The sequence below is a fragment of the Perognathus longimembris genome, chromosome 7 (genome assembly GCF_023159225.1).
Source record: "Perognathus longimembris pacificus isolate PPM17 chromosome 7, ASM2315922v1, whole genome shotgun sequence".
Lineage (NCBI taxonomy): Eukaryota > Metazoa > Chordata > Mammalia > Rodentia > Heteromyidae > Perognathus > Perognathus longimembris.
In genome coordinates, this window is record NC_063167.1 from 9,863,975 (window position 1) to 9,883,975 (window position 20,001).

The 20,001-nt window shown below is 42.6% G+C and overlaps 1 protein-coding gene across 1 annotated transcript in view; it reads right to left on the reverse strand.

Moving 5' to 3' along the window:
* The window catches only part of Fbxo42 (F-box protein 42), a 65,971-nt gene that overhangs the window by 31,728 nt on the left and 14,242 nt on the right, over window positions 1–20,001 (reverse strand). Inside the window, exons 3-5 of the mRNA XM_048350319.1 lie at window positions 14,383–14,649; window positions 13,012–13,128; window positions 1,649–1,783 (exon numbers count right to left, since the gene is read on the reverse strand). Coding sequence (XP_048206276.1) covers window positions 1,649–1,783; window positions 13,012–13,128; window positions 14,383–14,632 — 502 coding nt within the window. The 5' untranslated portion in view covers window positions 14,633–14,649. The remainder of the gene's footprint in view (window positions 1–1,648; window positions 1,784–13,011; window positions 13,129–14,382; window positions 14,650–20,001) is intronic.

Below are 20,001 nucleotides of genomic sequence, written 5' to 3' on the forward strand. Positions count from 1 at the left end.
AACAACAAAAAATAAGAATAAACCAAAAAAATAAAATAAAATAGTACTAACCTTCAAACTTTCTCTAGATTATAATTTTTGGGTCCAATGCAGTGGTTCATTCCTATAATCCAAACCACTCTGGGGTGGAGATCTGCATGATCATAGTTCAAGGTCACCCCAGGCAAAAAGCAGTGAGACTCTCACCCTCAAGCCAAGTATGGTGATTCATAACTGTAATCCTAGCTACAAGGGAGATATAGGTAGGAAGACCACAGTACAAGGCCAACCCAAACTAAAGCATGAGCCTCTACCTGAAAAAGGGCTAGAGGTGTGGCTAAAATGGTGGAGCACTTGCCTAGAAAGCACACAAATCCCAGCATGCGCACCATGCTCACACAAGTGCGCACATCTTACATTTTTCATACTTTCGATGTCTTTTTTTTTGGGGGGGGGGGGTGCACTCAGGACCTGGACACTGTCCTTGAGCTTTTTTTTTTTGCTCAAGGCTAGTACTCTACCATTAGAATCACCACTCCACTTCTGGCTTTTTTTTCAGACTTTTCTGAAAGGCCAGTCCCACCCAATCATCAAAGCAGAATCAAGGCCTAAACAAACAAGAAATGGCCTCCAAGGAAAACCAGTTCTCCCTAATCCCACAACTGAGTTTCAATCTTCACAGGCCAAAAGCAGACTGTTTGGGGAAAGCTTGCCAGCAAAGACAGCACAACACTTAAACTCAAGAGGACTCAATTTCTCCCTTGCATTAGCCCCTCCACTCTTACAGCTGTGTTGTTTCAAACTGTCCTGTCTTGTGAGGGGAAAAAAAGCACAAAAGCAAAACAACAACAAAAAAAACCTGTGCTTTAGTTTAACACCTATTCCTAAAAGGTGAAATCATAAAGAAAAAGAGAATCTAGTTTTCTTCAGCCAGAACCCTGACAGAGTAGGGCAGAGCAGGAGCATACCTCCCATGGAATCTTCCCACACTTCTGAGTTGTTAAGAGTGACTAGCAGAGGCATGTCTCATACACTCCCCAAATATCTGAGCTGGCAAGAACAAAAGATATTCAGCGACCTTAGCCCTGGGACAATAGCAACTGTCAGTCAACTACAGTTCTCACGACTCTGTGTTCTGCTGTTACCTCAACTTCATTCCAAACAGCACGTCACACTTGTACTAGAACTTGAGAAAGCCATACAAATGAATTCACATAGTAACAACAGTGGTTTGGACACGACACCAACACTAATGGTAAAGTACGTACATTTTTAAATGCAAAAGACTTAGACAAGCATACTATTTTTGGCATTTACAAAGAAGATCTGAAAGGACCTGGGTCTCCAGTAAGTAACCAACACTCCAAACCAACACCAAAAAGGACCAAAGTGTCCATGTCACATGAAGTTACCGGATAAGAAAGCAAAGGTGAGGGGCTGGGAATATGGCCTAGAGGAAGAGTGCTTGCCTCGTATACATGAAGCCCTGGGTTCGATTGCTCAGCACCACATATATGGAAAAAGTCGGAAGTGGTGCTGTGGCTCAAGTGGTAGAGTGGTAGCCCTGAGCAAAAAGAAGCCAGGGACAGTGCTCAGGCCCTGAGTTCAAGCCCCAGGACTGGCAAACAACAACAACAAAGAAAGCAAAGGTGAGCATTTCTCCTCTTACCTGAAGCCAACGGTCGAATCCACTCTTTGCTATTTAGGTCAAGTCTCCAGAGGTCATTGAAGGCAGCATTGCAGCTGCTCTGGGTGCAGCCTCCAAACACATACATAGACTGATTTGCATCATAATAGCATGCACCTAGGAAAAAACAGTAAATACATAACTGTACTTTAATTCTCAGATTCCCCAATACCTTAATCTCAGCCCATATTTCTCAAAACTACAATATTATACACATTTTTGTGTGTTTGCTGGTTCTAGGGACTGAACTCACTTTGCTCAAGGCTAGCACTCTATCACTGGAGTCACAGCTCCATTTGCAGCTTTTTCTGTGAGATAAGAGTCTCATGGGTTCAGCCACTCTGGCAAGCAGTATGGAGATTCCTCAGAAGGCTAAATATAGAACTCCCCTATGACCCAGCAGCCCCACTTTTGGGTATCTATCCAAAAGACCACAAATAAAATCACAGTAATGCCACCAGCACAACAATGTTCATCGCAGCACAATTTGTCATAGCGAGAATCTGGAACCAACCCAGATGCCCCTCAGTAGACAAATGGATCAGGAAAATGTGGTACATATACACAATGGAATTTTATGCCTCTATCAGAAAGAATGACATTGTCCCATTTGTAAGGAAATGGAAGGACTTGGAAAAAATTATACTAAGTAAAGTGAGCCAGACCCAAAGAAACATGGACTCTATGGTCTCCCTCATAGGGAATAATTAGCACAGGTTTAGGCAAGTCATAGCAGAGCATCACAAGGCCCAATATCTATACCCTATGAACACGTAAGATGATGCTAAGTGAAATGAACTCCATGTTATGGAAACAATTGTTATATCACAGTTGTAACTACTTTCAACGTCCCATGTGTATCTGTAGCTTCTATTATTGATGATGTTCTTGTATCACCTTCCTGTGGTTATACCTACACTATCTCTGTAATCTTATTTGAGTATATTGGAAACCGTGTATACTGGTATTGGAACTAGGAAATACCAAAATTGAGAGACACAGGGTAAAAAAAGACAAACAACTACAAAAGCAATACTTGCAAAACTGTATGGTGTAAGTGAACTAACTGAACACCTGGGGGGGGAAGGGAAAGGGGGAGGAGGGAGGGGGGTATGAGGGACAAGGTAACAAACAGTACAAGAAATGTATCCAGGGGCTGGGGATATAGCCTAGTGGCAAGAGTGCCTGCCTCGGATACATGAGGCCCTAGGTTCGATTCCCCAGCACCACATATACAGAAAACAGCCAGAAGCGGCGCTGTGGCTCAAGTGGCAGAGTGCTAGCCTTGAGCGGGAAGAAGCCAGGGACAGTGCTCAGGCCCTCAGTCCAAGGCTCAGGACTGGCCAAAAAAAAAAAGAAATGTATCCAATGCCTAACGTATGAAACTGTAACCTCTCTGTACATCAGTTTGATAATAAAAATTTGAAAAAAAAAAAAAAAAGAGAGTCTCATGGATGCTTCTGCCTGAGTTGGCTTCAAACAGTGATTCTCAGTTTGCAACCTTCTAAGTAGCTAGGATTACAGGCACGATCTACCAGCAACCGGCTAGTCTACCTTTTGTGCTTATCAGGTACTAAACAAATTTTTATAGCCAGCCTTTTGTCTTCAGATTGATTGATACCACATTAACCTTTAAAACAAAGCTCAGAGAAAAGCAACAAAATTTTTATTTCTGAGCACACTAAGCTGGCAATATGTCATATGCAAACCGAATAAGCCCAGCAAGAGTACACAGGATGTAGATCAAAGGGTGTTCAATGAGTGAAATTTCAGCACAGCTGCACACTTAATCTAAATCGGTATCATTACCCTGTATAGCAAGACAGATTATGCTAGCAGCTGTACTCTATTCTCCCATTCTTCCCCTCTAATTCTCATGTTTTTGTATTTTAAAATGAAACCTGAAGTACAAATGAACACTCAAATATTGACACAATGAAACTATGAAAACAATTTTAAGTACAAACAGGAGAACTCATTAGTATGGTCCTGAACTGTTCCAATGCAACTGAAAGAAAAAGCATGGAAGGTATTGTCACAAGGTGTATCCACAACTACTAAAAAGTGTGCTGGCTGGTACTGACTAGACAAGCAACATAGTGAGAAACACTTAAAAAGTACTGAAGTCACAAGAAGACAAGGCTTTCCTAGTAGATGACTACATATATGATCACTGAGAAAGAGATGAGCTATTCATCTCCCTAAATCAGAAAGATGGAAGCCATAATCTAGCTGACATGCCAGAGTAGTGAGCTCTGCCACACTGCTGCTCACTGGGAACACATCCGTTGGAAAAGATGACCACATTTCTTACAGACTTGCATTTGCTATCTTAGATGTCAGGAAAAGGCCCCAACAAAGCCTTCCTTTCACTCCACTTCATGATGCATGCCCAGGGGAGAAAGTTTTCTCCATTTTTACTGGAACTAGTGGCTGGGACTTCACACAAGAGGAAGGGGAAAGGGAAAAGCAATCGAGGGCATCAGTGCACCAGTGCTTGGCCTCAGTGATCACCCAGCTATTTGTGGGATCAGTTCAGTTTCACACAAGGCTATTTTTAAGATATCTTCTGAACTATGACACCACTTATTCAAGTTCAGGAAAAGGGAAATACTACTACTTTTGACTCATCCAGTGCTACTGATGAAACTACTTTTGAGACTACTAGCTCTGGGAGTACTCTCTCTTAGTGCAGGCCCCTCGTGAGGCCCAGGAAGGAATCTCTACATTAGAAGGCCATGTCAGTTAAAGCAGTGGATCCTCAGTTAAATCCAGCAGTCTCAGAAAGTGGAAGTAAATTCAAATTACCTGACTGCGGACACTGCAATACTGGAGCTGCAAGCTTTTCATCAACAGAAAATACAGGTGTGAAAAAAATGAAATATTACCTAATAACTGTGAGGCGGTATATACCTGTAATATATTTAACTTACACAAAAGTTGAAGTGGGCTTACTATTGTTGTTTTTAAATATACTTTCAACTCTATTTCTACATGAGTGTCTAAATCCATGTCCTACTTCTATTAAGAAGTAGAGTCCTGGGCTGAGAATGTGGCTTAGTGGTAGAGTGCTTGCCTAGCATGTATAAAAGCCCTGGACTAAGTTCCTCAGTACCACACAACAGAAAAAGGCAGAAGTGGTGCTGTGGCTCAAGTGGCAGAATGCTAGCCTTGTGCAAAAGAAGCTCAAGGACAGTGCCCAGGCCCTGAGTTCAAGCCCCAGGACTGGCAAAAAAAAAAAAAAAAAAAGAAGAGGAGGAGGAGTCGTAGCCCAAACTGGAGACATGGCTCAAGTGGTAAAACACCAATTCTGAGCAAAAAAGCTGAGAGGTCCTAAGTTCTAGTCCTAGTACTGACACACACAGAGCTCACACCTGTAATCCTAGCTCCTCAAGAGACTGATATCTTGTACGTTCATATAAGACTACTGTCGACATATTGTCTAATATCGACATTGCATTTAAAGCCCTAGGCGAATTTTCTTGGGCGCGGCCACATGGCTACTGTATAGGTTCTTGATACATTGTATATTGTATATATGTCTACCTGACCTAGAGAAGGGAAAGAAAAACAGGGCGTAAGGTATCACAAGAAATGTACACACTCCCCTACTATGTAACTGTACCCTTTTTGCACAACACCCTGTCCAAAAAATTTGTGTTCAATTAATAAATAAATTAAATTTAAAAAAAAAGAGAGTGATATGTGGAGGTTTAAGAATTTGAAGCCAGCTTGGGCAGAAAAGTCCATGAATCTCCATCTCCAACTAACGACCAAAAAGGAGAGCTGGTAATGTGGCTCAGTGATAGAGGACCCACCACCCACTAAGCACTAGGCTCAGAGATCAAACCCCTGTATTGGGTAAAAAAAACAAAGTAACAAAGCAATAAAATTCCATTACTCACATTTCAGATTTGCTGAACTGCAAATAATTTAAAGATCAAGTTAGAGGACATCAGTCAAACAAAAGGTAATTAGTAGAGCCCCATTTTGATCTCCATTAAAGGAGTTCAACTCTAGCTACCTTGGTTCCTTCAAGCCTATCTAGTACTAGCAACCCCAACAAATGTGGCAATTTTGAACTGAACCAACTGCACTAGGCATAAAATATTCTTCCTTTTGATAATCTAGGGTTTGAACTCAAAGGCGAGAGCTCTGCTTTGCTTGCCCAGCTACTATTCTATAATTTCAGCTACATTTCAAGTCCAGCATTTTGCTAGTTAACTGGAGATGGAGTCTTACAGACTTTTCTGCCTGAGCTAGTTTGAACCATGATCCTCCTCTGACCTTAGCCTCCTAAGTAGTAGTAGTACTAATAATAATAATATAGTTATTATAATGTGATGATCCAGACCTTCAAATGTTCTATAGCTTCCAAAATCTTAAATGGTGCTCAATATAATGATGGTTGATTAGACAAATCAGTGATATCATAACTACAAAGTGAAAGGCTAATTTTCTGACCCTCAAAGATGAACTCTTAGCAGCTGCTCCCTTCATGCAGCAAAGGAGCCCAGAGCCTTTATTTCTCAAAGAGATAGCAAACATTCTTCTCCTCTATTTGGATTGAAAACCAAGTCAGCAGCTGGGCCCCAGGAGGCCCTTACCACATGTATTTTAATACTATACTAAAATAGGGCAATCCGCATTTTCCTGCTTCACTTTAAGCAAGCGAAGGTTTCTGAAAGAGGAAAGTACAGCATGAAGTATGTAAAGCCCGTAGGACTGAAATGGCAAGTTTCATACACAATCCTCCCTCTCCCTCTCCCTCTCCCTCTCCCTCTCCCTCCCCCTCCCCCTCCCCTCCCCCTCCCCCTCCCCCCCCTCTCTCTCATAGGGATTGAACTCAGGGCCTTGGCAGTGTCCCTGAGATTTTTGCTAGGACTATACCACTTGAGCCACAGCTCCACTTCCATTTTTAATAGTGGTTAATTGGAGCCTCACAGGTTTTCCTGCTCAGGTTGGCCTTGAATAGCGCCCTTCTGATCTCAGTCTCCTGAGCACCCAGGATTACAGGTGCAGGCCATCAGCATCTGGTGCACACACTTGTGCACTAAGTACTGGGGATTGAGCTCAAGTGTTTATGTTTGATAGGTAAGCACTCTACCTCTTAATCTGCACATTCCCTTTTCCCCAGTCCTTTTGGGTTTTAGTTGTATCATGTATTAGATGGGGGGGGAGGTCTCTCTAATTTGCCCACTCTGGCCTTGAAATGTGATCTTCCCACTTCTGCCTCCACAGTAGCTGGGATTACAGGTGTGTACCACCACAACTGGCCCCTACACCTGTATTTTTTTGTGGAGGCCCTAGGGCTTGAATTCAGGGCCTGAAGCTTCTTTTATTCAAGCTAGCACTCTATCACTTGAACTACAGATCCAATTCTAGTTTTCCTTTGTTTTTGTTTCTTTGGAGGAGGATAGTTTATTGGAGATAAGAATCGCATGGACTTACCTGATTGGGCTGGCTTTGAACTAGATCTTAGCCTGCTGAGTAGCTAGGATTACAGGAGTAAGCTACCAGTGTTCAGCTACAGCCGTATTTTCAATAACCAACAGTCATGTGTCAACAAAGCTGGAGGAGTATGGGAGTCAATTTAACCAACTATGTTTAGAATTCAAATATAGTAGAATGAGAAAATTATCAATAACATATTCAACTACCTTAAGCATCTTGCTCAACATTGCTCATTTTTTATTTTTATTTTATACCTAGATGCTGAACTTAGTATGAACACTCAAGTGCAAATGGGCCTTTTACTTTTTTTTTTTTTTGCTAGTCCTGCAGCTTGGGACTCAAGGCCTGAGCACTGTCCCTGGCTTTTTTTTTTTTTTGCTCAAGTCTAGCACTCTACTTCTTGAGCCACAGCACCACTTCCGGCTTTTTCTGTGTATGTGGTGCTGAGGAATCGAACCTAGAGCTTCATGTATGCTAGGCAATCACTCAACCATTAAGCCACATTCCCAGCCTCTCAAATGGGCCTTTTAGAAAAAAAAAATTAAGAATTTTAGCAATCCCCAGTTTTCAATTAGTCATGTTTCCTTCCTCAGGTATGTAGCACAGACATACAAATTCATGAGAGTCTCCTCTCCAATTGCCTGAAAAAAGCTAGAATTGGAGGAGTGGTTCCAATAATGAACAAAAAAGCCAAATGAGAGCTCAAGGATCTGAGTTCAAGCTCTAGTGTACCAGCACACATTACATTACAAATACCAATACCATGTAAGAAATATTAGGACCGGGGGCTTAGTAGAGTGCTTGCCTAGCATGCATGTAGCCCTGGGTTCCATTCCTCAGCACCACATAAACAGAAAAGGCCAGAAGTGGCACTGTGGCTAGCCTTGAGCAAAAAGAAACCAAGGACAGTGCTCAGGCCCTGAGTCTAAGCCCCAGGACGGGCCAAAAAAAAGATAAAAGATAAAAAGAAATATTAGGACTGTGGATTCCAGTTGAAGTGGGGTTTGATTGCTCCATGAGTTATTTCAAAGTTATATATCTCAAATTACTATCTAACAATTGCTATTCAAAGACAAGTCAATAGTCATGATTTAATTATATCACATCAAGAAAATAGTTCTTCATAGTTCAAAAAACTTATTTTTGGCCAGTCTTAGGGCTTGAACTCAAGACCTGGGTACTGTCCCGAGCTTCTTTTGCTCAAGGCTAGTGCTCTACCCCATGCACCACAGCACCACTTCTGGCTTTTTCTGTTTATGTGGTGCATGCTAGGCAAGCATTCTACCACTAAGCCTCAAATATACTTTTCTCAAAATACTTTTCTTTATTTCCTTTTTCTTTTTCTGTGCCTAAGGCTTGAATGCAGGACTTTCTTGCCTGGGCTGGCTTTGGATCATGACCCACAGATTTTAGCCTCTGGAGTAGCTAGGATTACAGGTGTGAGCTACCAGCGCCAACTTCAAAATACTTTTCAACTGCACTACAAAGCAGTTCGAATGCAGTATGTTCCAATAATTCCCATTTCCACGGTACATGGAGTATTCCCTATATGCTCCTAGAGCAAATGGTACATTCCAACTTCTTTACTTACAGATATTAAGTACTCCTTTGTTTACCTACTTGTCTCCAGGGAAAGGGCCCGAGGCATTTATCCCATGCTTAAAGAGAATATGCTGTCCTGCATTTCACGTCTACAAGCCAGAACATATTTGATAAAGTCTTATTACGTAACTCAGGAACAGGCAAGAATGGGTATCCAGTCTGGGCCTGCTGACTCTGGCAGGAGCAGGACTGGCTATGTGGAACTTCCTGACCATGATAGAAGCCCAAATACTAAAACGTTTTTCCAAGGTATAATGCTGGGGACTTAGTAACCTGAAAAGGATATCTCATGTCATTCAAGGCTCACCTAATTAGCCATGCACAAGTTTACCAAAAACAAGAAGAAATGACCTTTTCACATCTCCTGCTTTAATTTATTATTTTTTTTTTTTTTTGGCCAGTCCTGGGCTTGACCTCAGGGCCTGGACACTGTCCCTGAGTCTCTTTGTGCTTGAGGCTAGAGCTCTACCACTTGAGCCACAGCACCACTTCCAACTTTTTCTGAGTAGTTTTTATTAGAGATAAGAGTCTCATGGAATTTTCTGCCTGGGCTAGCTATGAACCACCACAGTCCTCAGATCTCAGCCTTCTGGCTCAGCCTGCTTTGTATATGTGTGCCAACTCTAGACTTGAACTCAGGGGCCTAGCACTGTCCCTGAGCTTTTTAACTCAAGGCTACCACTCTTAACACTTGAACCATAGCTGCACTTTCTTTTTAGTGGTGAATTGGAAATAAGAGTACCAACAGACATTCCTGCTGGCACTGGCTTCAAACCTCCATCCTCAGATTTCAGCCACTTGAGTAGCTAGGATTACAGGAGTGAGCCACTGGCACCTGGCTTTGCATGACTTTTTTGTTTGTTTGCCAGTCCTGGGGCTTGAACTCAAGGCCTGAGCATTGTCCCCGAGCTTCTTTGTGCTCAAGGCTAGTGCTCTTATCACTCGAGTCCCCGCGCCACTTCAGGCTTTTTCTGTTTATGTGGTACTGAGGAATCAAATCCAGGGCTTCATACAAGCTAGGCAAACACTCTACCACTAAGCCACATTCACAGCCCCTTTGCCTGCTTTTCTGTCCTAGGCTTCTGTGTTTTGTTTTTTTTTTGTTTTTTTTTCCCCCGGAACCGGGGACCGAACCCGGGGCCTCGCACTTGCCAGGCGGGCGCTCTTCCGCTGAGCCAGATCGGCAGCCCTGTACTAGGCTTCTATCTAGGTAAGCCAGTATTGTACACTTATTTGCCGTGCACTATTGTTGTTGACATTTACTGTTCTTGTAATCACAGTGTCCTTCACTTCCAGGCACTCACAGTTTAGAACAAGCAGAGTCAGTCCCTCACTGACGTTTCATGAGTGCCCTTGTACCTAGAGGTCCAAGAATCACACTTGGAGATCCACTGCTCTAGGCACTTTACAATAGGACAAGTAAAAATAGCTCCTTGAGAGAAAAACACAGCAATAGTTTGGCCTGTTTCTTCAACCTATTTAGATCCAATTCAAAGACAATGAGTAATAATTATTTACTAAACATCTGAATATAGTGAGTAAAACACATGGGGTAGCTAGCTGCTCAGATGATCCTTTGTGATTCTCATCTTGTTATTTATATCCCTGGTCAATCCAATGTGACTAAGAGAACAGAAGAGAGATGTACTTTCTTCTGAGATTACATTGCAAATAATACCATGTAGGTATCTGTCTTTCTCTCTCAAATTATTTGTTCTGTGGTAAGCTATAGCTGCCATGTTTGAGCAACTCTATGGAGAGGACTGTGTAGTAAATAATTGGGGCCTCCTGTCAACAGCTACTTGAACAAACTTGGAAGCAGTTCCCCATTCCTAGTTAAGCTTTCAGGTGACCATGACCTTGGCTGAGATTGATGGCACCCTCATAAAACACTCTGAGCTAGAATTCCTGGACAAGCCACTCCCAAATACCTGACCCTCAAAAACTCTAAGAAACATATTGAGCTTTCTTAATGAGCAACCACTTATACCACACGGGTCTAAGATACAGCATACACTTCTCACATTTGATGGAAGGAAATGAGTTACTAATGGACTGGGATAGGGTCTACAAAAATGAATTAAAATGGGGCTGGGGATATGGCCTAGTGGCAAGAGAGCTTGCCTCGTATACATGAGGCCCTGGGTTCGATTCCCCAGCACCACATATACAGAAAACGGCCAGAAGTGGCGCTGTGGCTCAAGTGGCAGAGTGCTAGCCTTGAGCAAAAAAAGAAAGCCAGGGACAGTGCTCAGGCCCTGAGTCCAAGGCCCAGGACCGGCCAAAAAAAAAAAAAAAAAAAAAAAAAGAATTAAAATAAAGACTTAAAGAGCTGATGGCATCACTCAAGAGACCAGAGTGCCTGCTTAGCAAGTATAAGATCTGACTTCAAACCACAGTGTGTTCAAAGTAAGTAAGTTAATTGTAGATTAAAAGATCTGAATTAAGTATATTTACTAGAATGTTTTCTCTCCTTTTTATTTTTTTTGCTGGTCCTGTGCCGGGCTTCGCTCTACCCCCCCACCCCATCTATGTGGGAGGGGGGTCCTGGGCTTGTCTGCCTCTTCCGTGTGGGATCCTTTCTTGCTCTCTCACGTCCCCCTGGTCAGTAGGGATTAGTCACGGAAGCGGGGACCCAAGGTAGCTTCAGTTCACGTGCGGTTGGGAGACTCCATGCCCGCCAGCCCAAGGAAGACACAGGCACGTGGGAGTCCCAGAGAAAGCCTCTGGGGCGTTCTGGTTTATTCAAATGAGGAGCCAACAGATATACTCCCAAAGGCGGGCACAGGAGAGGGGCCACTGGTTGGCCACAAGGGCTGCCCCTCAAGTGATGTCACGGGACTTCCTCTAGACACATGCTAGCCCCCAGGGGCAGGCGCTTCTCTTCCTGTTAAAGGCAGAAGGAGAGGGGATGGGCTAAAGCCAGCTGTGCCCTCTTAAAGGCACAGCTGTCCCCAACAGTCCTGGGGCTTGAACGCCAGGCCTGGGCACTGTCCTTAAATCTCTGTGCTCAAGGCTAGTGTTCCACCACTTGAGCCACAGTGCCACTTCCGGCTTTTTCTGAGGAGTTTTATTGGAAGGTAAGAGTCTCTCTGACTTTTCTGCCCAGGCTGGCTGGGAACCCGGGATCCTCATATCTCAGCCTCCTAAGTAGCTACGATTACAGGTGTAAGTACAAACGCCCAGCTTAGAATGTTTTCTTAATTTTATTATTAAAACTTATTTTATAATCAATATTCTTCGTTCAATCTTTATGTGACTCCAGTCAAATTCTGTGTTGGTGAAGTACAAAATACTATGTTAAAATAGTAATCTTAAGATTTAGTGCTAAACGTGTGAAAAAAATACAAAAGAGAGGCCCAACAGCTGCAATGGACATTGATGAAAGTGAACTAAGCAACTCAAGGGTGATGAATGACAGGAGGGAGGATATGAGAGAAAAAGAGGGAACAGATGATAGTAAGCAAAAGGAAAGAAAAGTACATATCGCCTGATCTGAAAGAAATTAGTTTTTTTTTTCTTTGTTTGTTTTGCCAGTCCTGGGCCTTGAACTCAGGGCCTGAGCACTGTCCCTTCTTTTGCTCAAGGCTAGCACTCTGCCACTTGAGCCACAGCGCCACTTCTGGCCGTTTTCTATATATGTGGTGCTAAGGAATCAAACCCAGGGCTTCATGTATACAAGACAAGTACTCTTGCCACTACACCATATTCCCAGCCTGAAGAAATTGTTTTATTGTTAATATTCATAGAGTTCTTAAGTTTTGTAAATTAGAATGATAATGTCCATCACTGGGAAGGTTAAAATGTGTATTGTGAAATTTATGTAGTTACTTAATCTCAGTATGAGGGAAAAAATAAAATAAAATAAAATTTAATGCTGAGCCCTGGCTACTCGTAAGTGGGGTCTCACAAACACTCTCCCATGTATGTGCCTTTCCTGTTTCCCCTCACTTGATGTTACATGTTTAAAATTCTAAGCAGAACACCTTGAGCTCTTTGGAATGCAGAAAAAACTAAATTTAAAATTATTCACTGAGCATCACCTATTTGTTCTTATCAGTTCTGATATTGAATGCAGAGTCCCACCTAGGCAAGGGCTCTCCCACTGATCTACATCCCCAGCCTTTACAATAGACTTAGGCTCATTTTTTCCCAATTCTGATTACAAACGTAATATAAATCCACATTTCATATTCTCTGCATTAAAAAGCAGGACAAAATTAAGGCATCCAAAATAGTTTCTAGAAACATGGGCACCGCCGGGATCTGCTCTTATAGCAGACACTTACTGTGTGAGAATCGCTGAGTGATGGGGGTCCCAGGATAAGGGTAGGTTCGGCTCTCCCACTGAATGTTCCCTTCCTGGACAGCCTTCATGAAGCCATGGTAACACTGGTGTGCTACACCTAAAGACAAAAGGAGCAAATGCCTTAGCCTGGATATGTAGTTTGCAGATAAAATTAAAATGCCTTTTTAACTACTTTATAAAATTTTTTGAGGAAGTCCAATTTTCTCTCATTTTTATTCATAGAGTTCCAAATTTTCAGTATCACAGGTTTGCAAATCAGAATCATAGAACTTCAAAATTGGAAGATACAATCCCTTCATTTTACTGTGGTTAAGTGACTTGCTCAAATTAATTCACACTCTAACCCTGGTCCCCCTTAAGTTATATCATGAGGCAATTCATCAAGATAACTGACATTATTTACTTCTAAGTTTTGTGAAAAATATGATGAAACAGTGTATGTAATAAACATTTACTTAAATACCCACATCTAGACCACAATAATCAAGCATTCTCCATCTTAAGCAAGGACATAACAAATTAGCTTAGAACAATATAAAATGATGAATTTCTGCCTATGAAAAGCTTTTTTAAAAAGTAAGAATGTGGGCTGGGAATATGGCTTAGAGGTAGAATGCTTGCCTTGCATGCATGAAGCCCTGGGTTCGATTCCTCAGTACCACATAAACAGAAAGCAGGAAGTGGCACTGGGGCTCAAGTGGTAGAGCTCAAGTGGTAAGCAAAAAGAAGCCAGGGACAGTGCTCAGGCCCTGAGTCCATGCCCCAGGACTGGCAAAAAGAAAAGAATGCCAGTGCACTGGTGGCTCACACCTGTAATCCTACTCAGGAGGCTAAGATCTGAGGATTACAGTTCAAAGCCAGCCCAGGCAAGAAAGTCTGTGAGACTCTTATCTCTAATTAACTACCAGAAAACTGGAAGTGGCACTGAGGCTCCAAGCAGTAGAGTGTAAGAAAAAAGAGCTTTCTGCCAGGCATTGGTGTCTCTCGCTTGATTAAGCATAGCTATTCAGGAGGATGAGATCTGAGGATTACAGTTCAAAGCTAGTCCAGGCAGGAAAGCCTAAGAGACTCTTAGCTCCAATTAATCAAGAAAAGCTAGAAGTGGAGTCGTGACTAAAGTAGTAGAGAGCTAGCCTTGAGCAAAAAAGCTTAGAGACAGCACCCAGTGCCTGAGTTTAAGACCCAGAACTAGCACTAAGTAGATGAATAGTAAACAAATAAACAATAAAGATGAGAAGAAAAATGTGTTACCTACTAAATTTCATGACTATAATACATTTAAAGGCAAAGAAAAGGAAGAGTTTAAAAATAAATCACTCAAAAACTAAAAGAACTTCTGTTCTCACAGTACCTTTGATAAGTCGATACCACTGTTTACAGACAAGAGCAGCAGTTTTGTGCTCCTGATATGGTGAAAGGAAGGACAAGATATACTCCAAAACCTCTTCTGGCAGCTCAGACATGGACCTATTGTGTCTAGCCTCTTCAACCTCCAATACAGGCTGTGGGTCCTCATCTTGCTCCATTGTCCCTTCCAGCACAGTTTCTTCTTGATCCACAGCCATGAAACTGTCATCTTCACTGTCCGAGGAGCTGGCCATGACATCCCACTCGACAGCTACATGTAAAAAACCAACACCAGTATGTGACTGTCAGAAACTCAGAAAAGACTCAGCAAACAAAACACTTGGTAGGAAATCTTTCCAGAACTTTCCCAAACTAGTTGGGAGCCATCTTAATTTCACAGGTAGCAATCAAACACCAACCTGTTGTCAAAGGCTCCTAATGACACATTTTTTTCCTCTCCACTAAAGACTAGAATGAAGCTGGGCACTGGCTTCTTTAGTGGCTCACGTCTTTAATCCTAGTAGGCTGAAAATAAGGATCTCAGCTCAAAGCCAGCCTGACCAGGAAAAGTTTGTGACTGTTACCTCCAATTAACCACCAGAAAACTAGAAATGGCACTGTGGCTCAAAGTGGTAGAGTGCTGGCCTTCAGCAAATAGAGCTCAGGGACAGCACCCAGGTCCTTAGTCCAAACTTCAATGATCCCACAAAAAAAAAAAAAAAAAAAAAAAAAAAAGCCAACTAAAATGATGTATTCAAGGGCTGGGATGTAGCTCAGGGGCAAAGCACCTGCCTAGCAAGTGCAATGTCCTGAGTTTGATTACCAGTACAAAAAAAAAAAAAAAAAGACCTTATTTTTAAAAATAGGATACAGGCACTGGTGACGCACACCTATAATCCTAGCTACTCAGGAGGCTGAGATATGAGGATCAGAGTTCAAAGCCAGCTGGGGCAAGAAAGTCTGAGACTCTTATCTCCAACTAATAATCAGAAAACCCGAAGTGGAAGTGGTGCCGTGGTTCAAAGTGGTAGTGGTTCTCGCCCTTCCTGAGCAAAAAGAGCTTAGGGGCAGCGCCCAGATTTCAAGTTCAAGCCCCATGACTGACCAAAAAAGGGGAAAAAAAATCACTATCATAACTATCAGCTGTGTACTGGGGATGTAGCTCAAGAGATAACACTTGCCTAGTTTTCTTCAGAGTCAGTACCAAAAAAACCAGAAGTCCTAGCTTTTATGCAAGACAATTTGCTGAATGATAAACATTCTATAAGAATAGGCCTAAATGGCTAAAATACCAAGCATAACGTATATTTACAGTAGAAAACATCAGAAAGCTGGGTGCTGGTGGCTTGCATTTGTCATCCTAGCTACTCAGGAGGGTGAGATCTGAGGATCACAGTTCAAAGCCACCCTGACAGGAAAGTCCATGAAACTCTAACCACCAAAAAGCCAGAAGTACAGTGGTGGCCCAAATGGTGGAGTGCTAGCCATAAGCAAAAAAAGGCCAGTGCCCAGGCTCTGAGTTCAATCCCCAAGATTGGTGCATACAGCGCATGTGCACACACACATATCACAATTCAGACTTCAGAAGATCATTTATATTACTATTTTCCCCAAGCAGAACAAATCTGTTTGATTCAATAAAACAACTTACTCCCTTTCCAAATCTTCCAAAAGTACAATTAGCAAGCTCAAACGAAGGCATCTGCACTGTTGTAATACCCATCTCACTGTCCGCAAAAACACCAGGCTTTGTTCCCAAGGGCATGTTTGCAAGGTTGGCCCTGGATACAGATGCCAGGAACACACAGGAGTGGGCTCAGATACAATTTCTTGATAATGACATGCTCTGTACCAACTTACACACACTTCATTTTCACTTCCATGAATAGGTAATGAAATCATCACTCACAGTCCCTGGGGACATAGAGGCATTTTGAAGCTCTGAGTTTTGTTTTCATGCCAAACAGAAGCCCTACAAGACATTTCATATGTAGTATATTAACTCAATCAGTGGTTTTCATAAAACTATTTAAAAGAAATCTTCCTAGAATAAGGAAACTCACCAAAAGCAATTGAGGAAGAGAATAAGAGAGGCAGGGAAAGAGAGCTATCAATGAGATTGATCTGCCTAAACTATATCTGCATGTGTGAATTGCCATGATAAAATCCCTTTATAGAATACTAAAAATGTTTTTAAAGCTGGGCACAGTGGCTCAAGCCTGTAATTCTAGCTACTTGGGAGATGAAGGTCAGAGGATAGTGGTTTGAAGCCAACCCAGGACTCCATCTAGACTAATGGCTGGGTGCAAAGGTATGTGTGTCTGTTATCCTAACTGGGGGAGTGGGGGGGGGGTAGGATATTGATGACACAATGGCTGGGTGCAGTGGTATATACCTGTCACCCCCAGCAACAGAGGGCAGCATGAGAAGATTAGAACCATCACAGCACAGGGAAGACAGGGCATAAAACAACACCCTACCTTGAAAATAACCAATGCAAAAAGGGACTAGAAGTGTAACAGTGTTAGTGTAAAGTGTTCAGTACCTACCAACCAAGTGTTAGTGTAAAGTGTTACAGTACCTACCAACCAAGTATGAGGCCCTCAAGTCAATCTTTAGAATCACACACAAACAACACACACACACACACACAAACACCCACATAGAATCCTAGCTACTTAAGAGGCTGAGATACTGGAGAATCAAGGTTTGAAGCCAGCCTGTGCAGAAAAGTCTTCAAGACTCCTTCTCCAAAATGACAAGCAAAATGCTGGACTAAAGACATGATTCAAATGGTAGAGTACTAGCTGTGAGTAATAAAGCCAAGCAAGAGGGCTGGGAATATGCCCAAGTCGCGAGACAACCACCAAGAAGACCACCGAGAGCCAGACATTCTGAAATGCAAAATCAAGGCTTTATTCAGGTGGGCTGCAGCTCAGGCCTCGTCCTACACTCCGACGCAGTGGAGGTTAGGAGGAAGGCCCCAAGCTGAAATTTCACAGGGCTTATAAAGGCAAAAAACCACAAAGTTACAGCAATCAGGTGTCCAAGCAAGATTAGGATACGGGTACAAATCTGATTGGCTCAGGGTTAGGGGGCTGGATGAGACATTGCCCATGGCTATCAGTCTCGTCAGTCGTTCAGTCCACAAAATAACAAGAGACAAAATAATTCCAATAAAATAGAAAAGACAATACACACAGGCCTGATATTTAAAAGACTTACAAAATGGAGATCTCCCAAGTTGATCCGCTGGCTTCTGTGAAGAAACAGGAGGAACAGACCCAAGATCAAGGTGGGTGGGGTGAGCCTCGGTTAGGAGGCCCTCCCGGTCAGTTCCAGCCAAAAACTGAACTTACTTGCGCCCTACAAGTATCAAGATGGGGTTCCAGGGGTCCCCCTTCAAGGGTGGAGGATCTGGGACGTCTCTGCAGTTCCTCCAGGATTGTCGTGCAAGCGCAACTGCTTTGACAATCCCTTCAAGAAATACGAGTCGGAACGGCCGTCCTCAAGAGGAAAAATGAAAGCAAAACAGACAAACAGACAAATGACAGGACAAAACAAATCAACAGTGCTGTGTTCTTACCTAGTGGCAAGAGTGCTTGCCTTGTATACATGAAGCCCTGGGTTCGATTCCCCAGCACCACATATACAGAAAACGGCCAGAAGTGGCGCTGTGGCTCAAGTGGCAGAGTGCCAGCCTTGAGCAAAACAAAGGAAGTCAGGGACAGTGCTCAGGCCCTGAGTCCAAGGCCCAGGACTGGCCAAAAAAAATAAAATAAAATAGAAAAATAAAGTCAAGCAAAAATGTGAGGACTTGGGCTGGGAATATGGCCTAGTGGCAAGAGTGCTTGCCTCGTATACATGAAGCCCTGGGTTCGATTCCCCAGCACCACATATGGAAAATGGCCAGAAGTGGCGCTGTGGCTCAAGTGGCAGAGTGCTAGCCTTGAGCAAAGAGAGGCCAGGGACAGTGCTCAGGCCCTGAGTCCAAGGCCAGGACAGGCCAAAAACAAACAAACAAACAATGTGAGGACTTGATTCCAAGTCCTAGTACTGGAACAAAAAAGAAAAAGTGGGTGGGAGAGGAAGGAGAAAGATAGAGCAAGTGAGTATGATGACAGTATGTGTATGCATGTATGGAAATGTCACCATGAACCCAGCACTGGTAGCTCGCTCCTGCCATCTTAGCTACTAAAGTCCATGAGACTCTTTCCTCCAAATGACTTCCAAAAAGATAGAAGTGGAGGTCTGGCTCAAGTGATAGAGTGCCAGCTTGAGCAGACAAACCAAGTAAGAGCACAAGGCCCAAGTTCAACCCCTAGTAATAGCACAGACAAAAATAATTCCAGCATGGCAATGAAGTCAAGTACATAAAAGCCACTGAAGGATTTTAGTGCCATACCTAACTTGTGCATTTGGTTTCTATACAAGTAGATACCTGTTAATCTTCTTGAAAAAAACAAAACCGCATCTTTATTAAAGTTCAAATCTGCTTAGTTCACTTAAAAAGAAATGAAGCAGGCTGGGAATATGGTGTAGTGGCAAGAGTGCTTGTATGGTATGCATGAAGCCCTGGGTTCGATTCCTCAGCACCACATATATAGAAAAGGCCAGAAGTGGCATTGTGGCTCAAGTAGCAGAGTGATAGCCTTGAGCAAAAAAGAAGCCAGGGACAGTGCTCAGGCCCTGAGTCCAAGCCCCAGGACTGGGGGGGGGGGGGGAAGGCAATGAAGCATTTAAAATACAATCAATCTTATTAACTAGAGTCCAACTGTCTGTGAGGCACAACATGAACATCAGAAGACAAGTGATGGTGGGCAGCTACAAAAGAGATGGTGCCCTCCAACCACTGTGGCTTGAAGTTATCAGAGGCCAGCACTGAGCTGAGCCTTACTTGCATTTCCGTTGAGAATGCAACAATAAATTAAGAAATAAACACTTTCAAATGACTATTTCTTAAACTAATGTTCTTTGCCACTTACAGAATTACCTTTTGGGACAAAAGGGTAAAAACCATTTTGTACTTAAATGCATATTTTGACCACAGGCGTATTTAATAATTTCTCTACATTAGCAGGTGCTTATCTGGAGTCTCCTTGGTTCCTGACAATGTTTGAGCCAAAAAAAGAAAAAAATCTAGGAATAATTTGGCATAACTAATGTTGCTATTAGCAAACTGTGAGCTATTCTCACATGCAAATGCAGAGCTGGTTCCGTAAAGCTTTCCAAATTTAATAGCAGATGTCAGCTGGAGTTGAGTCAGTTTCTTTTTAATGGCTACCACACTGACATTACCCAATTAAGATTCCCTTTAATGAAATACAAAAATAAAGCACTTCTCCAATACTCCACAGTACACTTTTTCACCATTCCTGACAACGGCTGACAATAAATGAAAGCACTTGATGACGTTCAAAGTAGCTGTCAGAATGGACAGCGTGGACAGTCTCACATACATGCTCCTCACGCATGCACAGCAGTCAAAGGATGTACTATTACTAAATATAAAGGGCAAGAAATAGCCCTAATCATCAGCAGAAATAATATAGGTTCTAAAATTTTCTTATGTTTCATTTGGTAGAAAAAGCTGTAATGCACAAACTCACACACACACACGTAT